Source organism: Nerophis ophidion, linkage group LG06 (assembly GCF_033978795.1).
Source record: "Nerophis ophidion isolate RoL-2023_Sa linkage group LG06, RoL_Noph_v1.0, whole genome shotgun sequence".
Classification (NCBI taxonomy): Eukaryota; Metazoa; Chordata; class Actinopteri; order Syngnathiformes; family Syngnathidae; genus Nerophis; species Nerophis ophidion.
In genome coordinates, this window is record NC_084616.1 from 49,989,353 (window position 1) to 50,008,198 (window position 18,846).

An 18,846-nucleotide genomic window follows, 5' to 3' on the forward strand; every position below is an offset into this window, starting at 1 on the left:
CAGGGAGAATTCACATCCAGTGGGACGCCAGTGACAATGCTGACTATGAGAAACCTTGGAGAGGACCTCAGATGTGGGCAACCCGGGGGGGTTGTACAATATTACAGTATATATAACAGCCGCAGCATAAAAACGGGCAGCATAAAATCGAGAGTAGATCCAGCAGAAAATATACATTATTTAAAAAGAGAAGTAGCTAACATTTAAACGTTTTTCACAATTTTTTATTAATGTAAAACAATGGTTATGCTTTTTTTTAATCAGTTTTAAAATACATTTTATGCATGTTTTGCAGTACAACTAAGAAATAAAAATCAATTTTTCAAGTATTTATTTAAGGAGACTAATCCAAACGTCTGTTGTAAAAATTGTACGTCTTTCATCAATTGACATCACACCTATAATGTACACACATTATATTTTGTATGTGCTTGTTCAGGCAAAGAGGGCCCCCCCATGTAGCGCGGGGCCCATGCAGAACGTATTCTGCCCTGGTAATAGGTTTTCAAAATGAGTTAAAATCAAGTTGGGGACTCAATGTCAAACTCAAATATGTACCGCAGATCATAAGCAATTCATTGTTTGACTAGACCACCAATCGACAAAAAAACAACTTGCTGACTGGTGGACTAATAAAATAATCATTTGTTACAAATGCACCTCATATTCTGGAACAGGGGTCACCAACGCGGTGCCCGCGGGCACCATGTAGCCCGTAAGGACCAGATGAGTAGCCCGCTGGACTGTTCTAAAAATAGTTCAAATAGCAGCACTCAACAGTTTGCTGCCTCTATTTTTTTTATTTTATTTATTTCCTAGCACGCTGGTCTCGTTTTGCTCGACATTTTTAATTCTAAGAGAGACAAAACTCAAATAGAATTTGAAAATCCAAGAAAATATTTTAAAGACATGGTCTTTACTTTAAATAAATTCATTTATTTGTTTTACTTTGCTTCTAATAACTTTCAGAAAGACAATTTTAGAGAAAAAAATACAACCTTAAAAATGATTTTAGGATTTTTAAACACATATACCTTTTTACCTTTTAAATTCCTTCTTCTTTCCTGACAATTTAAATCAATGTTCAAGTATTTTTATTTTTTTTATTGTAAAGAATAATAAATACATTTTTATTTAATTCTTCATTTTAGCTTCTGTTTTTTCGACGAAGAATATTTGTGAAATATTTCTTTAAACTTATGATTAAAATTCAAAAAAAATATTCTGGCAAATCTAGAAAATCTGTAGAATCAAATGAAAATCTTATTTCAAAGTATTTTGAATTTCTTTTAAAATTTTTGTTCTTGAAAATGTAGAAGAAATAGTGATTCGTCTTTGTTAGAAATATAGCTTGGTCCAATTTTTTATATATTATAACAATGTACGGATTGGATTTTAACCTATTTAAAACATGTCATAAAAATTCGAAAATTAATCTTAATCAGGAAAAATTACTAATGATGTTCCATAAATTCTTTTTTAAATTTTTTCAAAAAGATTCGAATTAGCTAGTTTTTCTCCTCATTTTTTTCGGTTGAATTTTGAATTTTAAAGATAAAGATAAACTATGTTTCAAAATTCAATTTTCGTTTTTTTCAAGTTTTCTCCTCTTTTAAACTGTTCGATTAAGTGTTTTTTCATCATTTATTCTCTACAAAAAAAACCTGCCGTAAAAGGAAAAAAAATGTACGACGGAATGACAGACAGAAATACCCTTTTATTTTTTTGATTTATTTATCAAAGGTAAATTGAGCAAATTGGCTATTTCTGGCAATTTATTTAAGTGTGTGTCAAACTGGTAGCCCTTTGCATTAATCAGTACCCAAGAAGTAGCTCTTGGTTTCAAAAAGGTTGGTGACCCCTGCTCTGGAATCTCCCCTGCAGTAGCACAGCCGTCTCGCCTCCCAGGCACCACATAACTCGGAATGCATCAAAAGTAGAGTCTTTATTGATGAGTGGGCAAAAGAGCCACCTCAGCGGAACTGTACAGTTACAGAATATCATCTCGCAAAGCAATGCCAGACGTAAAAATCACAGAGCTCAGTTCACTTTTCACTTGGACTTCCATATCAACATCTGTACAAGTCCCCCTCCCCTCGGCCCTGTTTCCAATCTGAAATTCGGTGGAATACATGCTAATCTAGTGCAAGTGTCCACATTCGAGATTGACTGCATACCTTTATATCTATGCCTAATATACTGCAGTTGCGCAAATCTGAATTTGGAGAGACCACTCAATACGGCTGCTGGAGACAGTTTGGGGGAAGAAGAACAACTTGAGAAGTGTGATCTATCCAGACACTCAAATGGTTGACGTTGGAATGGCTGGTAACATTAATATTCACCCGCATTTAGAATCACTTGTCGATACTTTAAAAACATTCTCCATCATCATTGATCTGCAAATAAACGCCTATTTGCATATTTTTTGTACAATGTATGTAACTACTTCAGGTGGTCTGCTTCTAATCTAATCGCTTATATTAGGCATTGTCTTTCATACTTTAAAACTCCCCCATTTCCATTTAATGGCTTGTATTACAATACCAGAGCACATATCATGTTGACTTGTTCACGTCATCTTTAGTCTTTTTTGGTCATCCCCCTCTCGCTCCCTAGACTGCTATGACCTCGTCGGCGTTGTTCCCATACAACCATGGTCAACGTCTAATTATGATGACATCACAGCTGCACCAACATGGTCGGCATCGGTACATCAGTGCATGCTTCCCCCTCGCGCACGTTTACTCACAAATGCAATATAAAAACACACAAGCAGGAATATACCTTCCTGTACAGTCCGTACAATATGAAACCAAGTCATATTTCAAAATAGTGTCATCTGCTTACCATGTATTGTTTACAAATTAAGGAAAAACAGGCAATTTTTTGTTTGTTTACGATACAAAGAAATCTAACGCACCCCAAATGAAGTCCAAAAGCATGTTAGGGTTCTGGTGGGTTCATCACTGCTATTTAAATGTATCCAAAGAAATCCAAAGACTCCTTTTAATGACACCAAAAGGAGTCCGAGGCGGTTGCTCCATCCTTTCAGACTCTTAGAGTTCCTCATGATGTGTTTCAGGTCTGTGATCAAAACGTTCTAATGCTCAGTTTTGTGCCTCAAGTGGCACAGACACTGAACTGTGTCCCTCTATATTAAGGCAACATGATATTAAAAATGGCATCCGTTTCACTTCCAGGGGTGAGCTCACCTATTCATCCATCATCAGAAACACGAACCACTCCATAGTTCAGTTTTCTGTTGCCGCGTCCAAACTTCTAACAGACAAATATCGACATTCTTTTTAAAATGGCACCGTGCCATTGGCAAAAAAAGTTGGGGTCATATCCTTTTTTTTGTATCTAAAAGACATTCTCCGTGCGACCTCCCTCACATGATGCAGTAGGCCTCGTCCTGGGGCAGGTGTTGTTTAGTCCTCCAGTAGGTGGGCAGGTGGGCTCGCAGCACTTTCCTCAGATCCTCGTTGAGCAGGAGGCAGAAGATGGGGTTGACTCCGGCCTGAGCGAAGCTCATCCACACGGTGATGGAGAGGTACTTGTGAGGGATGCTGCACGACTTGACAAACACCCTCCAGAAGCACGCCACGATGTAAGGAGCCCACAGGACCAGGAAGAGCAGGGTGATGGTGTAGAACATGCGACCCAGCCTCCTCTCGGACCTCACCTCATCCATCCCCAGCAACCGCCGGTGTTGATTGTGTAGGTTCTGCCGGATTCCCAGCAGAGTGGGCGGCATCGGACCTCGACCGAATCCGGCGATCCAGTTAGCCGCGGCTTGGCCCGTCGCGCCGGGACCGTGGAAGGTCCAGTTTTGGCTGATAGCCGGTACCAGCTGGACCGGTTTCATCTTGCGGTGCCTGTACTCGAAGAGCAGAAGCTTGGCATAGAAGCCGTGTGTGGCCAGAACCACTACGGCCAGCATGAGCATGAAACCCAGGGTGTCGTTGGTCTTCAGGTAGCGATGTTCAAAAATGCACTGATCCTCATCCCGGATGAACTTGTACGTGCCCACGTCAAAGACGGGCGGGAACGCCATGGCGACCGCCAAAGTCCACACCATGCAAATGATGGCGGCGCAGGTCCAGATGGTCATGCGCTTGGCATAGAACCTGTGATGGGCGATGGCAAGGTAGCGCGTGACGGCCACGCAGAAGAGCATGAAGGCAGCATGAAAGCAGAAGAGCACGGCCATGAACGCCACCACTTTGCAGCTGAGGGCGCTGTAGGTCCACGCCGAGCTGTTGTGCACCGACACCAGCACGAAGGGGAAGCAGGCAGCTGAGCGGACCGCGTCGGCCAGACACAGATCCAGCAGGAAGAAGTATGGGGCCTTGTGGAGTGTCCGATCTCGTAGGACCAGCATGGAGACCAGGAGGTTGCCCACCAGGCTGACACAGATGATCAGCCCCAAGAAGACTAACTTGAAGTACGCCGAAACGTCTGTGGCCGAAATTCCTCCGCCGGCGCCGCTGTCGCTGCTGCTGCCTCCTCTGGCCAGGCCGCTCTGTGAGGCCAACACGGCCAGCAAACTGCCCGGGCCGTCAATGGCGAAGCTCTGGTTGGCCATTCTATCAGCCGCCACACGGGTGTGCCTGCTCTATAAGCTCCACTGATCCTCTTACAGCCGTCGTCTGCTCGCCTTGGCTCGCTTCTACAAGAGGAGGTCTTTTCTACACGTCAGACTCATCTTTCCTCTTTGTCCAGCAGCTCGCCACCTGTGAACACAGACACACCTTTCATGAAGGGGTGGACGCCGGCCCCGCCGCCGAGACGAGCTGTCGTCATGTCGGGCAACAACGCGAAAATGTGACCCCCTTCCTGTTTCCTCAAATGCCGGGATCAGATCGGCGGCTCGACGGAACGCCAGATCCTCGGCTTTCTCAGTAATTACCTATCCCGTTGCTAAGATACAACAGCTCGCATACTTTGTGCAAGTGTGGGTGTTTGAGTGAATGCACGGGGGTGTAGAGTGGGGCGGGTGGAGGGATGGCGGGGTGGCGGTTTATAAGGAGCAGTCGCCGTCCAACAAACCGAGAGATACTGTTGCAAATGAAATGGTGTCAGGAGAGGGCGAGGATGTTCGCTCTGCACCATTCACAAGTGTGCAAAAAAAAAAAAAAAAAGGTTGTAATGATCGTATAGCATGCAGGGCCTCTTTGTGAATGCGGGCTCATGTAAAACACGCCGCCGTGCTAGTCTGGGTGGGCCTTGTCAATGTAGGCCATGTACGCTCATTTTCATTACACACACACACACACACACACACAAACACACACACACACACACACACACATGCAAGCCCTTTGCCACCTTGACAAATATCTTTAGAGGAGGTTGCCATGTCAGCTGGGCCTTGGATGGGCTAAAAAACACAGGAACAGGTGTCCCCCCCCCCCAGAGTGTGTGTGCGTGCATACGTTCGTGTGTTCGTGGAGACCGGAGATACACACACATACCTTGCATCCTCTCATTTGTGCCAAAAAAAAAAAAAAAAACAGCATTAAAAATATGAGTCGCTTTTGTCTCACCGTTGCTCGCAGGGAGAGAAGAAGAGCACATAATAAATCCTCGTGTCGTGTTCAACAACACCTGTTATGCATAAATCCACGCAGGGGGGAAAAAGCTGGGAACAGGCGATCAACAACAGTACCGCCAACAGCTGATCACACAATCCGAGATGAAGCTTGAGCCACATTTAAGAGGCGGCTAACGGGAAAAGAGAACTATATCCACTGAGTGTAAACAGTCTCTGCTGCATCACGTCGCGGGTGGATCTCCGGAGGACAAACGGAAACTATATCGTCTTCCGTGCATTTATCCAAATGATGTCAGATTTTCAATGCTTATAAAAACCCACCCACAGACGGCAGAGACGACCGTGCGGCCCCTAAATGAACGCGCTTGACGTGGATTTTGTCCGCACAGACAAGTCTTCCATTTCTCCATCTTTCTCCGTGCGGGGGGTGGGGGAAGGCCGATGAATTTCCACGCAGACACTTGAAATACAGCCTTTGTTTTGCTCCCCCGGCGAAGCTTGAGTTTCCCGGAAAATATATGACAAAAAAAAAGAAAAAAGGCGCCCCGTCCGAGGGAAAATGAAAAAAAAAAACAGGCAAACGGATAAAGATTCACATCGTCAACGATGTCGAAATGACGAAGACCGGGAGGAGGAATGATTAATAAAGAAGAAGAAAAGGGCAAAAAAAGGCAGCTGGATTGAGCGAATTATTCCTGAATAATCCCAATTATGGCTGCTCGCTCGGGTCGCAGCTCGTACATTTGCGGAATCACTCGGTTCTCTTCGGAGAAAGAGAGAGAGGCGGGGTGAGTCAACTCGCTTTCAGAAGATCTCCGAAATGATTGGGCAAAAGCCCAACAAGTGACTACGAGGCGCCATGTTGGACACCATCATGGAGACGCCGGTGTGCACACCGCGTTTGGGTATGTTTTTGTTGAGTGTTTTGCGTGTTCAATGAGACTTTAGCGTAGAAAATTAAGGAAAGTAAAGGTTAGCCGGGAAGAGGTGCCAATGAATGACAACAATATATTGTTCGAGGTAAGCTAGCACAGTGTTTTTCAACCTTTTTTGAGCCAAGGCACTTTTTTTTTCAGTGAAAAAATCCAGTGCCACACCACAAACAGAAACCGTTAAAAAACGAAAGTCAGTAGCCAATATTGACAATACAAAGTCGTTGTTGCAATTGTTGAATATGGATTTAAACCATAACCAAACATGCATCACTGTAGCTCTTGTCTCAAAGTAGGTGTACTGTCATGACCTGTCACATCACGCCGTGACTTATTTAGAATTTATTTTGCTGTTTTCCAGTTTGTTGTGTTACAGTTCTTGTCTTGCGGTCGTATTTTGGTGTTTTTTCCTGTTTGTTGGTATTTTCCTGTTGCAGTTTCATGCCTTCCTTGAACGCCATGAAGTGATTTACGTGGACCCTGACTTAAACAAGTTGAAAAACTTATTTGGGTGTTATCATTTAGTGGTCAATTGTACAGAATATGAACTGTACTGTGCAATCTACTAATAAAAGTTTCAATCAACCAATCGATCAAACGCTATTCCCAGCACTTGCTTTGGTTTTGCAATCGAGACAATCCAAGTTGTGCGGACGCTATCCTTCTTTGTGTGCACATTGTTGATTGTCATGTAGGGATGTACTTTGTCGACGCCGTCTGCTCTCCACGCCATAAGTCTTTGCTGTCGTCCAGCATTCTGTTTTTGTTTACTTTGCAGCCAGTTCAGTTTTAGTTTCATTTTGCATAGCCATTCCTAAGCTTCAATGCCTTTACTCAGCGTCACTGGCCTTATGTTTATTTTTGGTTTAAGCATTAGGTACCTTTTTACCTGCACACTGCCTCCTACTGCCATCTGCATATTGTGATCATGACAAACCATCCTTGTTTCATATGATCTGTTCCCGACGTCCACAAAGCAATAAGCTACCTGCGCTGTAAAGACACGCAACAACGGCACATTAATTGCGAATTATGATTACTGGTGTGCAAAAAATATTTTTAACCCAATTAGGTGAAATTACATAATCTCCCACAGCACATCAGACTGTATTTCACAGCACAGTGGTTGAAAGACACTGAGCTAGCATATCGGAAACTTGGACTCTCAGTAACAGTGAATAGATACACTTTTCCTGACAAAAAGTTGCTTCAAAACTGCACTTTTTCAGCATTTGTCACCAATAATCCAAACTAAACTAACAAACATTCCCAGTAAAAAGCAGCATTAGTTCAGTATTGTAGTATGGTAATAATAAAATTAGGAAGTCTTGCAGACTCGCCACAGCGAAACATATGAAAAATATTTAAAAAAAAACAAAGTTGGACATTGCACATTGGAGGCAGGCACCACAGTCATACTTTCTCCCTAATTGTTGGTCCAAAGCTAATGAGGATTTTGGCCAAATCGTTTTGTGTTTTTATTTTACATTTGTGCGCCAGTCGGAGCGTGTTTGACAGCCTGCTGGTCTCTAAACACTCCATAAACATCAACAACAGAGTGCATCAAATACTTCCGCAGAATTGCCCCAAATTTATACTTGGACGAAATATGTTCCAGAGCTGGAGTATGTTTTAGAACTAGGGCTTCACGGTGGCAGAGGGGTTAGTGCGTCTGCCTCACAATACGAAGTTCCTGCAGTCCTGGGTTCAAATCCAGGCTCGGGATCTTTCTGTGTGGAGTTTGCATGTTCTCCCCGTGAAAGCGTTGGTTCCCTCCGGGTACTCCGGCTTCCTCCCACTTCCAAAGACATGCACCTGGGGATACGTTGATTGGCAACACTAAAATTGGCCCTAGTGTGTGAATGTGAGTGTGAATGTTGTCTGTCTATCTGTGTTGGCCCTGCGATGTCCAGGGTGTACCCCGCCTTCCGCCTGATTGTAGCTGAGATAGGCGCCAGCGCCCCCCGCGACCCCGAAAGGGAATAAGCGGTAGAAAATGGATGGATGGATGGATTTAGACGCGTTATTTTGGTGTATTTTGTCAGCAAAACGATGTCAGAACGACTGCAATTGCATGTTTCCGTGCACAGTCGCACTCGTCCTTGGTAGCAAACATGGCGCCTGTTGTTTAGTTGGCCATTCTCTCTATAGACGACTATGGCCTTTTTTTAATATCTCCATATTATTAGGCCATGTCACGATACATGATATACATCTTAATATTTTGCCTTAGCCTTGAATGAACATTTGATGCATATAATCACACTAGTATGATAATTTTATGTCTCTACATTAAAACATTCTTGTTCATACCGCATTAATATATACTCATCTTTTTAACTTTCCTGCAGAGAGGGAAATCACAACTAAGTCAATTGACCAAAACTGTATTTATTAAACAGTTATTAAGCAGTGGCACAAATATTCATGTCAATTCAAAACAGAAAGTGCAAGATTGTCAAAGCAACACTAAATTAAAGTGTACTTTTTGTGCAGAACGCCACTACAGTAGTTGAAAACAAATAAAGTGCACTTATGTGCATGATGTCACACAAGACATTTCAATAACTGTCAAATAAAAATGAGCTGCGTAATAGGTTCTTGCGGATGTTATCTCCTTCTGTTGTTGACTTTTTTTTTCATACTGTGTTGATCTGGAAATAGTTGCTTCGGCATTTTGTTTGTGTGGCACGGAGATGTTGACATGGAGAGTTTCAAGCGGGTGACTTTTCAAATGATGCTACATTAGCAGTGCTGCTACTTTTTTAGCAACGCTTTTGCAGCTAAAAGTGACTGAGTGAGATAGTATACTCGAATATCACGATATAGTAATTTTCTAGATCGTACAGAGACTAACCCGCGATATATCGAGTATATCAATATATCGCCCAGCCCTAGCTGTGCATAACACTTATTTAAAAATGCTTGTTTTGTTGACATTTAGTACTCAATGAAATTCTGTTCCCTCAATGGTGAACACACTGACCGTCATTAAAATATCCTGCATGTGCAACAAACACACATTCATATTCTAAACAAGATATATATTGAATGCGCAAAAGCAAATTACTTTTTCTCATGTTAAAATAATCACAATATTTAAACATATTTTTTTTAAATCACAGCAAGAAGTAATACTGAAGGCTAAAGGAGAACTGCACTCTATTGCCCTCTAGCGGCCATTCGTATAATGGCCTGATTGGAAAGCGTACAGTACAGTATTTACACTTGCTAGTGAGATGAAACACAAGAATTGTATGAAAAATAGGCAAGATTCATAAATTTATTTTAATGGAAGCTATAGTCTGAGATGTAATAATCTGACAATATGTTTATTGTTGTGCTACTGTCTTGGTCCATAAAGACTGTTATTTTTTCTAATTGTGTTTCAATCAATCACTCAATGTTTATTTATATAGCCCTAAACCACAAGTCACTGCAGTCAGCCACATTTTAAAACTCTGTGCATTGCTTTATTTGCAATAAAGCAATGCAGACAGTTTTCAATTTGTTTCAAGGCTATGTGGATTTTAAAAAGTACAACGTTCATGGCTAATCTGGGGTAATATACTGCCTGATATTTCAGTTATCAATGCAGTATCTCACAAGATTATTTCACCCCTTAACTTTTAGGAACCATTTTATCTTATCAAGGGACAATACAATATAACCTCCATTTACAAACATAATTGGTTCTTGAACTGGGTTCTTAAATAGCAAACTTTGTATACCGAAGCAAGTATCTCCATAAGAAACCATGTAAACATTAATAATAGGTTCCAGCCTTGACAAATATTCACATTTAATTTCAAAGGTTTACACTTTGAACACAATATAAAGCGCCATACAGTAATGTATATCAAACAAATATAACTAAGGGGTGAAGGATCACTTTTTTTTAATTAAAAAAGTAAAAAAACAACAACTGGCTGAACTGTCCTTTTTTGTAGCCGCCCTGCTTGCACGCACGCACACACACACACGCACACACACACACACACACACACACACACACACACACACACACACACACACACACACACACACACACACACACACACACACTGTCGCTAGCCGTGTGGTGCAACTCACAGTTTGAAATCCCAACACTCTTTAGTTTTAAAAGGCAGGTCAATAAAATGATAGAATAAAAAAATAAATCCACTTCACCTTGTTGGTTAGTCTTTGCGTGCCGCAGACGGAAGGGGGTCAGTTTCCACAACGCTGTGAGTACTTCCTGAATCTTTCAAACCACACATCGTATGTCCATTGCTTTCTTTGAGGTAGCAAACCTATAAAAAAAATTCTAAACGGGCTAAACATACTTAAAAGACACAACAGGTAGCATTTAGCAAAGTAGCTAAAGCAGCACTGCTCTGACTTAAGGAGCACGTAGGTAGATCAGCCCGTCCACATTGGATGTGCTGCCGGGAACAAAATGGCTGCAATGTGAGGCACACAGCAGGTCAATGAAACATACGTACTCAAACACAGGGCGTGTACACCAAAGCATATTTTCATGGGGTCTGTGGTTTGCAAATCGAAAGGTTTGTAAATTGAGGTTCCACTATAAATTAAACTTCAGAGTAGTCTGTGTATATTTTGTATTGCAATAGGGAAAGACTGTTCTCTAAAAAAAAGTCAACACACAGCACTTATTGTGTATAGAGCCTGCAACATCTATGAGTCACAACTGTCAACATTCTAATTTTTCATGGCAAATCACATTTTCTATCCTTCTTCTTTTCTGCCATCTTTTTGATCCCATTTTTTTTGCCTTCCGTGGAAAAAATAAATCCTCTATAGTACTTTCGTTGCTTCAGCAAACGGGTCTGCTCGACTTGGTTGTCACCCGGCAAGTCGCATGTTACATGAGTTGATCAAATACATTAACGCAAGACAGATGGAAGGACATGAAGACGACGGAGAAGACATCTCTGCCAAAAATCCAAACCTGGGTTGACAAATGGTGGACCGATTACCTTTGCCCAAAGAAGACCAGGGAGGGCACACACCCTCATACTTTTGGAAAGATTTGTAACATTGAGGGATAAATTATGTGAGCCAGCACGAAACATATCTCAACCATAAGTGCCGTGAAGGAGCCCAGAAATGTCTTTTTATTTTCTATCTACCGCCCTCATGCCTATTGTAGGCAAGACCCTTTAAATTGTCTGGTACTCATGTGTTTCTAGCTGTGTAGAAAATAATGGCTATGTTGAGAAATTTTCAGTGGATAGTACATTTACTGTATACTTCTATACAAGCTGTACACTGAGTACTTTAAAGTACATCCAGGTTTCATTTGTATAGTGTTGTCCTTTGAGAAGGAGAATGTATGCTAAATTGGTTTGCTGACATGTGAAAGGTTTATTCACTTTAGCGCAATATTGTATAATCTGCAGAGTTTTCCCCGGGGTTTGTTATTATAAATTTTAATATGCACCTCCTGTTGGCATGATACTATGACTACAGAGAAACGCATGAGCCCCGGATGCGTATTGTTGTCTATTTCCACATCAAGCAAAGCTGAATGCTCTCTGGAGGCCAGTCGCTAAAAGCACCGATGTAACTTTAATGGCGCCAGACTCGCTGAACTGCTGCAGTTCCTCTGTAGAGAATGGAAGGAAACAAGTCACTGCAGAATGTTCTTCCCTTCAAAGATGTCTGCATGTGCTTACCACGGCATGTGATTAAAATGCACATTTAAATCATAAATTATACAACACCCAAAACCAGTGAAGTTGGCACATTGTGTAATTTGTAAATAAAAGCAGAATACAAAGATTTGCAAATCTTTTTCAACTAATATTCAATTGAATACACTGCAAAGACAAGATATTTAATCTTCGAACTGAGAAACATTTAATTTTATTTTTGCAAATAATCATTAACTTAGAATTTAATGGTAGAAACACATTGCAAAAAAGTTACCACAGGGGCATTTTTACCACTGTGTTACATGGCCTTTCCTTTAACTGTGGAGCTGAGGAGACCAATTTTTGAATCTTTTCCGGTGGAATTATTTCCCATTCTTGCTGGATGTGCAGCTTAAATTGTTCAACAGTCTGGGGTCTCCTTTGTCGTATTTGACGCTTCATAATGTGCAACACATTATCAATGGGAGACAGGTCTGGACTACAGACAGGCCAATCTAGTACCCGCACTCTTACTATATAGCCACGCTATTGTAACACGTGGCTAGGCATTGTCTTGCTGAAATAAGCAGGGCCGTCCATGAAAAAGACAATACTTGGATGGCAACATATGTTGCTCCAAAACCTATAGGACCTTTACCGCATTAATGGTGCCTTCCCCAAAGAGTAAGTTACCCATGCCTTTGGCACTAATGCACCCCCATACCATCACAGATGCTGACTTTTGAACTTTGCGTCTATATTAATCTGGATGGTTCTTTTCCTCTTTCTTCCGGAGGACACGACGTCCACAGTTTCCAAAAACCATTGGAAATGTGGACTCGTCAGACCACAGAACACTTTTACACTTTGCATCTGTCCATCTTAGATGAGCTCGGGCCCAGCGATGCCGGTGGCGTTTCTGGGTGTTGTTGATAAATGACTTTCGCTTTACATAGTAGTTTTAACTTGCACTTACAGATGTAGCAAAAAAATGTAGTAACTGACAGTGTTGTTTTTTTAAGTGTTCCTGAGCCCATGTGGTGATATCCTTTAGACACTTGTCGCTTTTTGATGCAGTACTTTCTGAGGGATTCAAGGTCATGGACATTCAATGTTGCTTCTAGTGATTTCTCCAGATTCGCTGAACCTTTTGATGATATCAAAGACCTTAGATGGTGAAATTCCTAAATCCCTTGCAATAGCTCATTGAGAAATGTTGTTCTTAAACTGTTTGACAATTTGCTCACACATTTGTTCACAAAGTGGTGACTTTCGCCCCATCCTTGTATGTGAATGACTGGGCATTTCATGGAAGCTGCTTTTATACCCAATCTTGGCACTCACCTGTTCCCAATTAACCTGTTCACCTGTGGGATTTTCCAAATAAGTGTTTGATGAGCATTTCTCAACATTCTCAGTCTTTTTTGCTACTTGTTCCAGCTTTTTTTAAACATGTTGCAGGCATCAAATTCCAAATTAGCTAATTTATGCAAAAAATTAAATTTTCCAGTTCGAAGGTTAAATATCTTGTCTTTGCATCCATCCATCCATCCATTTCCTACCGCTTATTCCCTTTTGGGGTTGCGGGGGGCGCTGGCGCCTATCCCAGCTACAATCGGGCGGAAGGCAGGCTACACCCTGGACAAGTCGCCATCTCATCGCAGGGCCAACACAGACAGACAGACAGACAGACAACACCCACACTCACATTCACACACTAGGGCCAATTTTAGTGTTGCCAATCAACCTATCCCCAGTCTATTCAATTGAATAAAGGTTTAAAGGGATTTGCAAATCATTGTATTCTGTTTCTATTTACTCAACGTGCCAACTTCACTGGTTTTGGGGTTTGTATAACACCATCGAAGACCATATGAAGTAAAACAACATGCACTGGTTAACATAGCGTTGTTAAATAAACTATGTTAACCAGTGTTAACCGAGCAATGCATAGTGCTATGACCTCTGACCCCAGCTTCGTGAAGCATCCTATATCAGATTCATTCATTTATACAACATTTCAAGTCAGTTGGGTTTGTTGAAAAAACTGTTACAAATAAAGTGGCAATCTTTGACCTTGTGACTATGTCACCTACAGGAGGTGAAAATGGGAAGTTGTTGTCCACTTTGCAGCTGTAACAGCTTTGCCTTTCTGAGGAGACTTCCTGCAAGATGTTAGAGTGTGTCCGTGGGAAGAAGAACATTTGTGAAGTCAAATGTCACTGGAGTTGAGCCTGAGAAATGGTGTGCTGAGTGCTGACTTGCCATCTCATCCCGTTGGGGTTTAGGTAAAGGTTCTAAAGTCCTATCCACACTCTACCAAACAGACCTTTGTGCAATGGTTCAAAGAAAAAGGCCTCCCTCACAATGTTGCATTGCATTTAAATCAGGGTAACAGAGAGACCTTCTATCCATCCATTTTCTACCGCTTATTCCCTTCAGGGTTGCGGGGGTGCTGGAGCCTATCTCAGCTACAATCAGGCGGAAGGCGGTGTACACCCTGGACAAGTCGCCATCTCATCACAGACAGAGAGACCTGTGATTGAGAAATATATTGATTAAGAGGTGTGTCTTAATTGTTGAACATGTATACCGTACCGTATTTTACATATTTTCTTTGTTACATGTCCAAAAAGGAGTAGGAAGAAGCAAAGCTTATCTAATCGTCCCCCTTTTTTACTTCATGAGAATCACTAGCACATACTTCCTGTTCTCAACTTGTACACAATTCCATGATCAATATGTTCCAAATACATAATTTATTCTCATATGTGGTTAAATCAGTTATGATTGGCTTAATGACATGAATAATATTTCATTTTCAATAAATGTATGACATTTATCATAATTATTCTCCTTTGTACTTTGTAAACACTTGTAGTTTGACCAGCCTCTTAAACTGTATTATATTATTACATTGTTTGATTTATTTGCTTAATCCATTCCATAATTGAATTCCACATACTGCCATGCTAAAAGTTTCAGGTGTTGTACATGCAAACAAATGTTTTCAGTGAGATGTATATTTTAAATGTCTAATTGTTCTCTTTTGGTGAGAATAATTTTTGGTCATTTTTGGGTTGCAGGTTATAGTTTGCTTTGTACATAAATTAAGCTGTTTGCAAATGCAAAAAAACAATGAGTTTGGAACCAAAACATCAAAAATTGCAAAAGTAGAGCAAAAAGGCCGAATCTAAAGAAAAAAATCTCAAATGTTGATACAAATATCTAATAATAACAAAAAAAAAGCGAGGTTTCGAAAAAACATAGACTAGAATGGAATAGGGCTTTATTGTCTGTTTCTACATGAAAAACAGAAATATGTCTTTTACAAGGCTTTGGTTACAAAGTTAATAAGCAGATTTACACTATAATAGATATACAAGAGCAACAGTTCCGCCTGTTTTATCGTTATCTAGAACAGTTATTGCAGATGGGATGAATGATTTCTTAAAAACGTTTTTCCTGGCCATTGGGGTTCCGTATCGTCTGCCTGATGGCAACAGCGTGAAGGACTGATGCAAGGGGTGGGAGGGGTCCTCCGTTATGAAGATGGCCTTCTTTCCCATTGAGTGCCCATGAAGTTTAGTCAGAGGAAGTTGAACTGTTTTGGTTATTTTCCTGGCCTGATTTGTTATGTGGGAGACTTTTGTTGTGGTGGTGACATTGAGGAAGTTGAACCAGGATGAGATGGTATAGAATCAAGTAGATTCGGTAAGTAATCTGTAAACAGGAGTTAAAATGTATTTCTTGATATTAAAAGTCCTCAGTTATCTGAGCAAATGTAGGCGCTGTTGTGCCTTTTTGCAGAGTGAGTCAGCATGTTGTGAAAAGGACTTTTAAAACTCTGTACCTGCTCCACCTGCTGGCCTTGTATGCATAGTGGTCGGAACAGGTGCTCTGCAGGGTACATGCATAGAAACATACCATCCATCCATCCATCTTCTTCCGCTTATCTGAGGTCGGGTAGCGGGGGCAGCAGCCTAAGCAGGGAAGCCCAGACTTCCCTCTCCCCAGCCACTTTGTCCAGCTCTTCCCGGGGATCCCGAGGCTTCCCAAGCCAGGGTGGGTACTCTGAGCTGCTGTTTGGTGCGTAAGCACAAACAACAGTCAGGACCCGTCCCCCCCACCCGAAGGCGGAGTGAAGCTACCCTCTCGTCCACTGGGTTGAACTCCAACGTACAGGCTTTGAGCTGGGGGACAACAAGAATTGCCACTCCAGCCCGTCGCCTCTCACTGCCGGCAACGCCAGAGTGGAAGAAAGTCCATTCCCTCTCGAGAGAACTGGTTCCAGAGCCCTTGCTGTGCGTCGAGGTGAGTCCAACTATATCCAACCGGAACTTCTCTACCTCCCGCACTAGTTCATGCTCCTTCCCCCCCAGTGAGGTGACGTTCCACGTTCCAAGAGCCATCTTATGTAGCCGAGGATCGGACCGCCAAGGGCCCTGCCTTCGGCTGCCGCCCAGCTCACAATGCACCCGACCTCTATGGCCCCTCCCGTGAGTGTTGAGCCCATTGGAAGAATGACCCACCTTGCCTCTTCAGGCTGTGGCCACCAGGCGCTCGCCATCATACCCCAACTCCGGGCCTAACTCCAGATCGGGGCCCCGGTGACCCGCGTCCGGGCGAGGGAAATCTGATTCCATTTTGTTGTGTATCAACAGAAGTCTTCGAGTTGCTCTTTGTCTGATCCCTCACCTAGGACCTGTTTGTCTCTGGGAGACCCTACCAGGGGGCATGAAAGCCCCCGGACAACATAGCTCCTAGGATCATCGGGACACGCAAACTCCTCTTATGGTAAGGTGGCAGCTCAGAGATACAAAATATATGATGTATGTACAGTGGTACCTCAACTTAAGATTGTTTTGAGATAAGTGCTGTCCCTCGGCTAATTTTATTGCTTTAAGTTGGTAGCAAAATTTTGAGTTACAAGCATCCCACCAGTATTTGACGTGGCAAATGTTACGATGAATCCCGTAAGATCCCACTAAAACTTACTCGCTCGCAGTAGCTTATAGATCGAGATGGACATAACTTTATTTTCCATCAATTGGAAGGACGAAAGTGAGTGTGAAGGATATTGCTGAGAAGAACAAGTGAATAATATTCATTGATGTCAATAAAGAAATCATCAAAAACATGACAGTGTGTTATAAACTTGTCAAAGCAAATCAAGCGTATCACAATTAGTCTGCCCCATACTGAAGCAGAATAAGTTCAACACCAGCTACAAAATGTTAAAATAATATCTAAATGGTGGACATTTATCCATGAACACATGAAAAAGCTGCTGATGGTGTGCAGTGTTTGGCAGAGAAGGAGTTGGAAGGAGATACCATAGAAGTCCATTTTCCGAGGCAAATCTTGTACATTATTATTACATTACCTCATGACATACAGTATTTTTGATCTACAAAGTTTTATTTTTAAATGGCATGTTGCATGTTAAAATGGTGGTGTTTTGGGAGGGCAAGCTGATGTCAATTAATTTCAATGGGCGATGACTGATTTGAGATACAAGTGTTTTGAGTTAAGAGGTCTGTCACAGAACCAATTAAACTTGTAAGTCAAGGTACTACGTATGTTTAATACAGTAGGAAAGGTTGCATTTTTGTCTTATCTTTCACTTTACGTGCAAGTAAAGAATAGGTGAAAAATGCGGTACAGATCTGATAAGACCCGATAAGTCCAAAAGAGAAAGAATCGATATAGCATTGTCTCTGAATGTTCTTATTCATCCAGGTCATTGTAATCTCAGGGCATTCAATTCATCATAACTAGACTGTTTGGTTTGTCTTAGAGTAAGATTGGTCAGATCTAGATCTGACCAATCTAAGTCTTTGAGCATGAACTGATGACGCCTACTCTGATGAGAGGCCAAGCCTCTTTTAAGACAAACCAAACAGTCCAGTTGCATCGATTGAATGCCTTGAGATGAAAATGATACAGTATTATCTGCTCACAGATGCTACCTGGTGGCTTGAGTACACTGCAGTTTGCCCTGTATGGTCACACTCCTTAAATGCTTCAGTCACATGCAAGATTCTCACAGGCTTGAGGCATAAATACTACCTTATCTACTGTAAAACGCAAAAAACAACTACGTAAAAATATCAAATTGGCCCACGCAGCTTTTGATTCTTCTGTATGTTGCCCTCTATGGAAGAAATTTGGACACCACTGGCACCTAGTTACACCAGAGACTGATGGAGGTGCCCTGTTTTCTTTCAGATTAGCAACAAGGGAGTCCTCTCTGTCAGTTGATATTGTGGCAGAGCTTCAATTCTACACGCTGAAACGGATGTCTTAGATCCCTTTTCTTAGGAGATGCTTTATGTCGGCATAAAGACGGCAACTTACTGGGACACACTGTCACAGCAGTACCAAGGCTGAGTGAGTTGCAGTTTAGGAGACATTCAAGACAATCATCCACCTGTGCTGCAGCGTGAGTGGACAATGTGTGCCATCACCAGATGGATGCTCTTGGTCACAGGCACCAGATGGATGAGGAGCAATCTGTTAACATACAACAGTAAGAGCACAGTGACAGCTCACAGTGGAAAAAAACAAGAAATGACAGTTATTTGTATGTTAGTAAAGAACATTTTACCTCATATACATTTTTCTATTAGACATTTTGACACATCTGCAGATGGTTTTAAAATTGTCTAATTTAACTAGAATATACGCTTAAGAGTTTAATTTGATATGGATT

General features: G+C 41.8%; 1 protein-coding gene and 1 long non-coding RNA gene across 4 annotated transcripts; one reads left to right on the forward strand and one right to left on the reverse strand.

Annotated features, from left to right (window-relative positions):
* Positions 1–262: 262 nt before the first annotated feature.
* LOC133554876 (probable G-protein coupled receptor 173) lies at positions 263–6,329 on the reverse strand. Of its 3 annotated transcripts, none has more exons than XM_061904124.1 (2): positions 5,882–6,329; positions 263–4,739 (listed from the first exon to the last, which is right to left on the reverse strand). In XM_061904124.1, the coding sequence occupies exon 2, from the start codon at positions 4,589–4,591 to the stop codon at positions 3,395–3,397; it is 1,197 nt and encodes a 398-aa protein (XP_061760108.1). In that variant the 5' UTR covers positions 4,592–4,739; positions 5,882–6,329; the 3' UTR covers positions 263–3,394. The 3 variants fall into 3 exon arrangements, with proteins under 3 accessions (XP_061760108.1, XP_061760106.1, XP_061760107.1); XM_061904122.1 differs by having other exon boundaries at positions 5,553–6,329; XM_061904123.1 differs by having other exon boundaries at positions 5,481–6,329.
* LOC133554877 (uncharacterized) lies at positions 5,109–18,846 on the forward strand. Its single transcript, XR_009807235.1, has 4 exons — positions 5,109–6,465; positions 14,230–14,419; positions 14,574–16,928; positions 18,363–18,846. It is a non-coding gene; the product is annotated as an uncharacterized LOC133554877 (long non-coding RNA).

What these genes read in the sequence shown, in the direction of transcription:
- LOC133554876 (XM_061904124.1), bottom strand. Translation starts at nt 4,591, where the DNA reads ATGGCCAACCAGAGCTTCGCCATTGACGGCCCGGGCAGTTTGCTGGCC.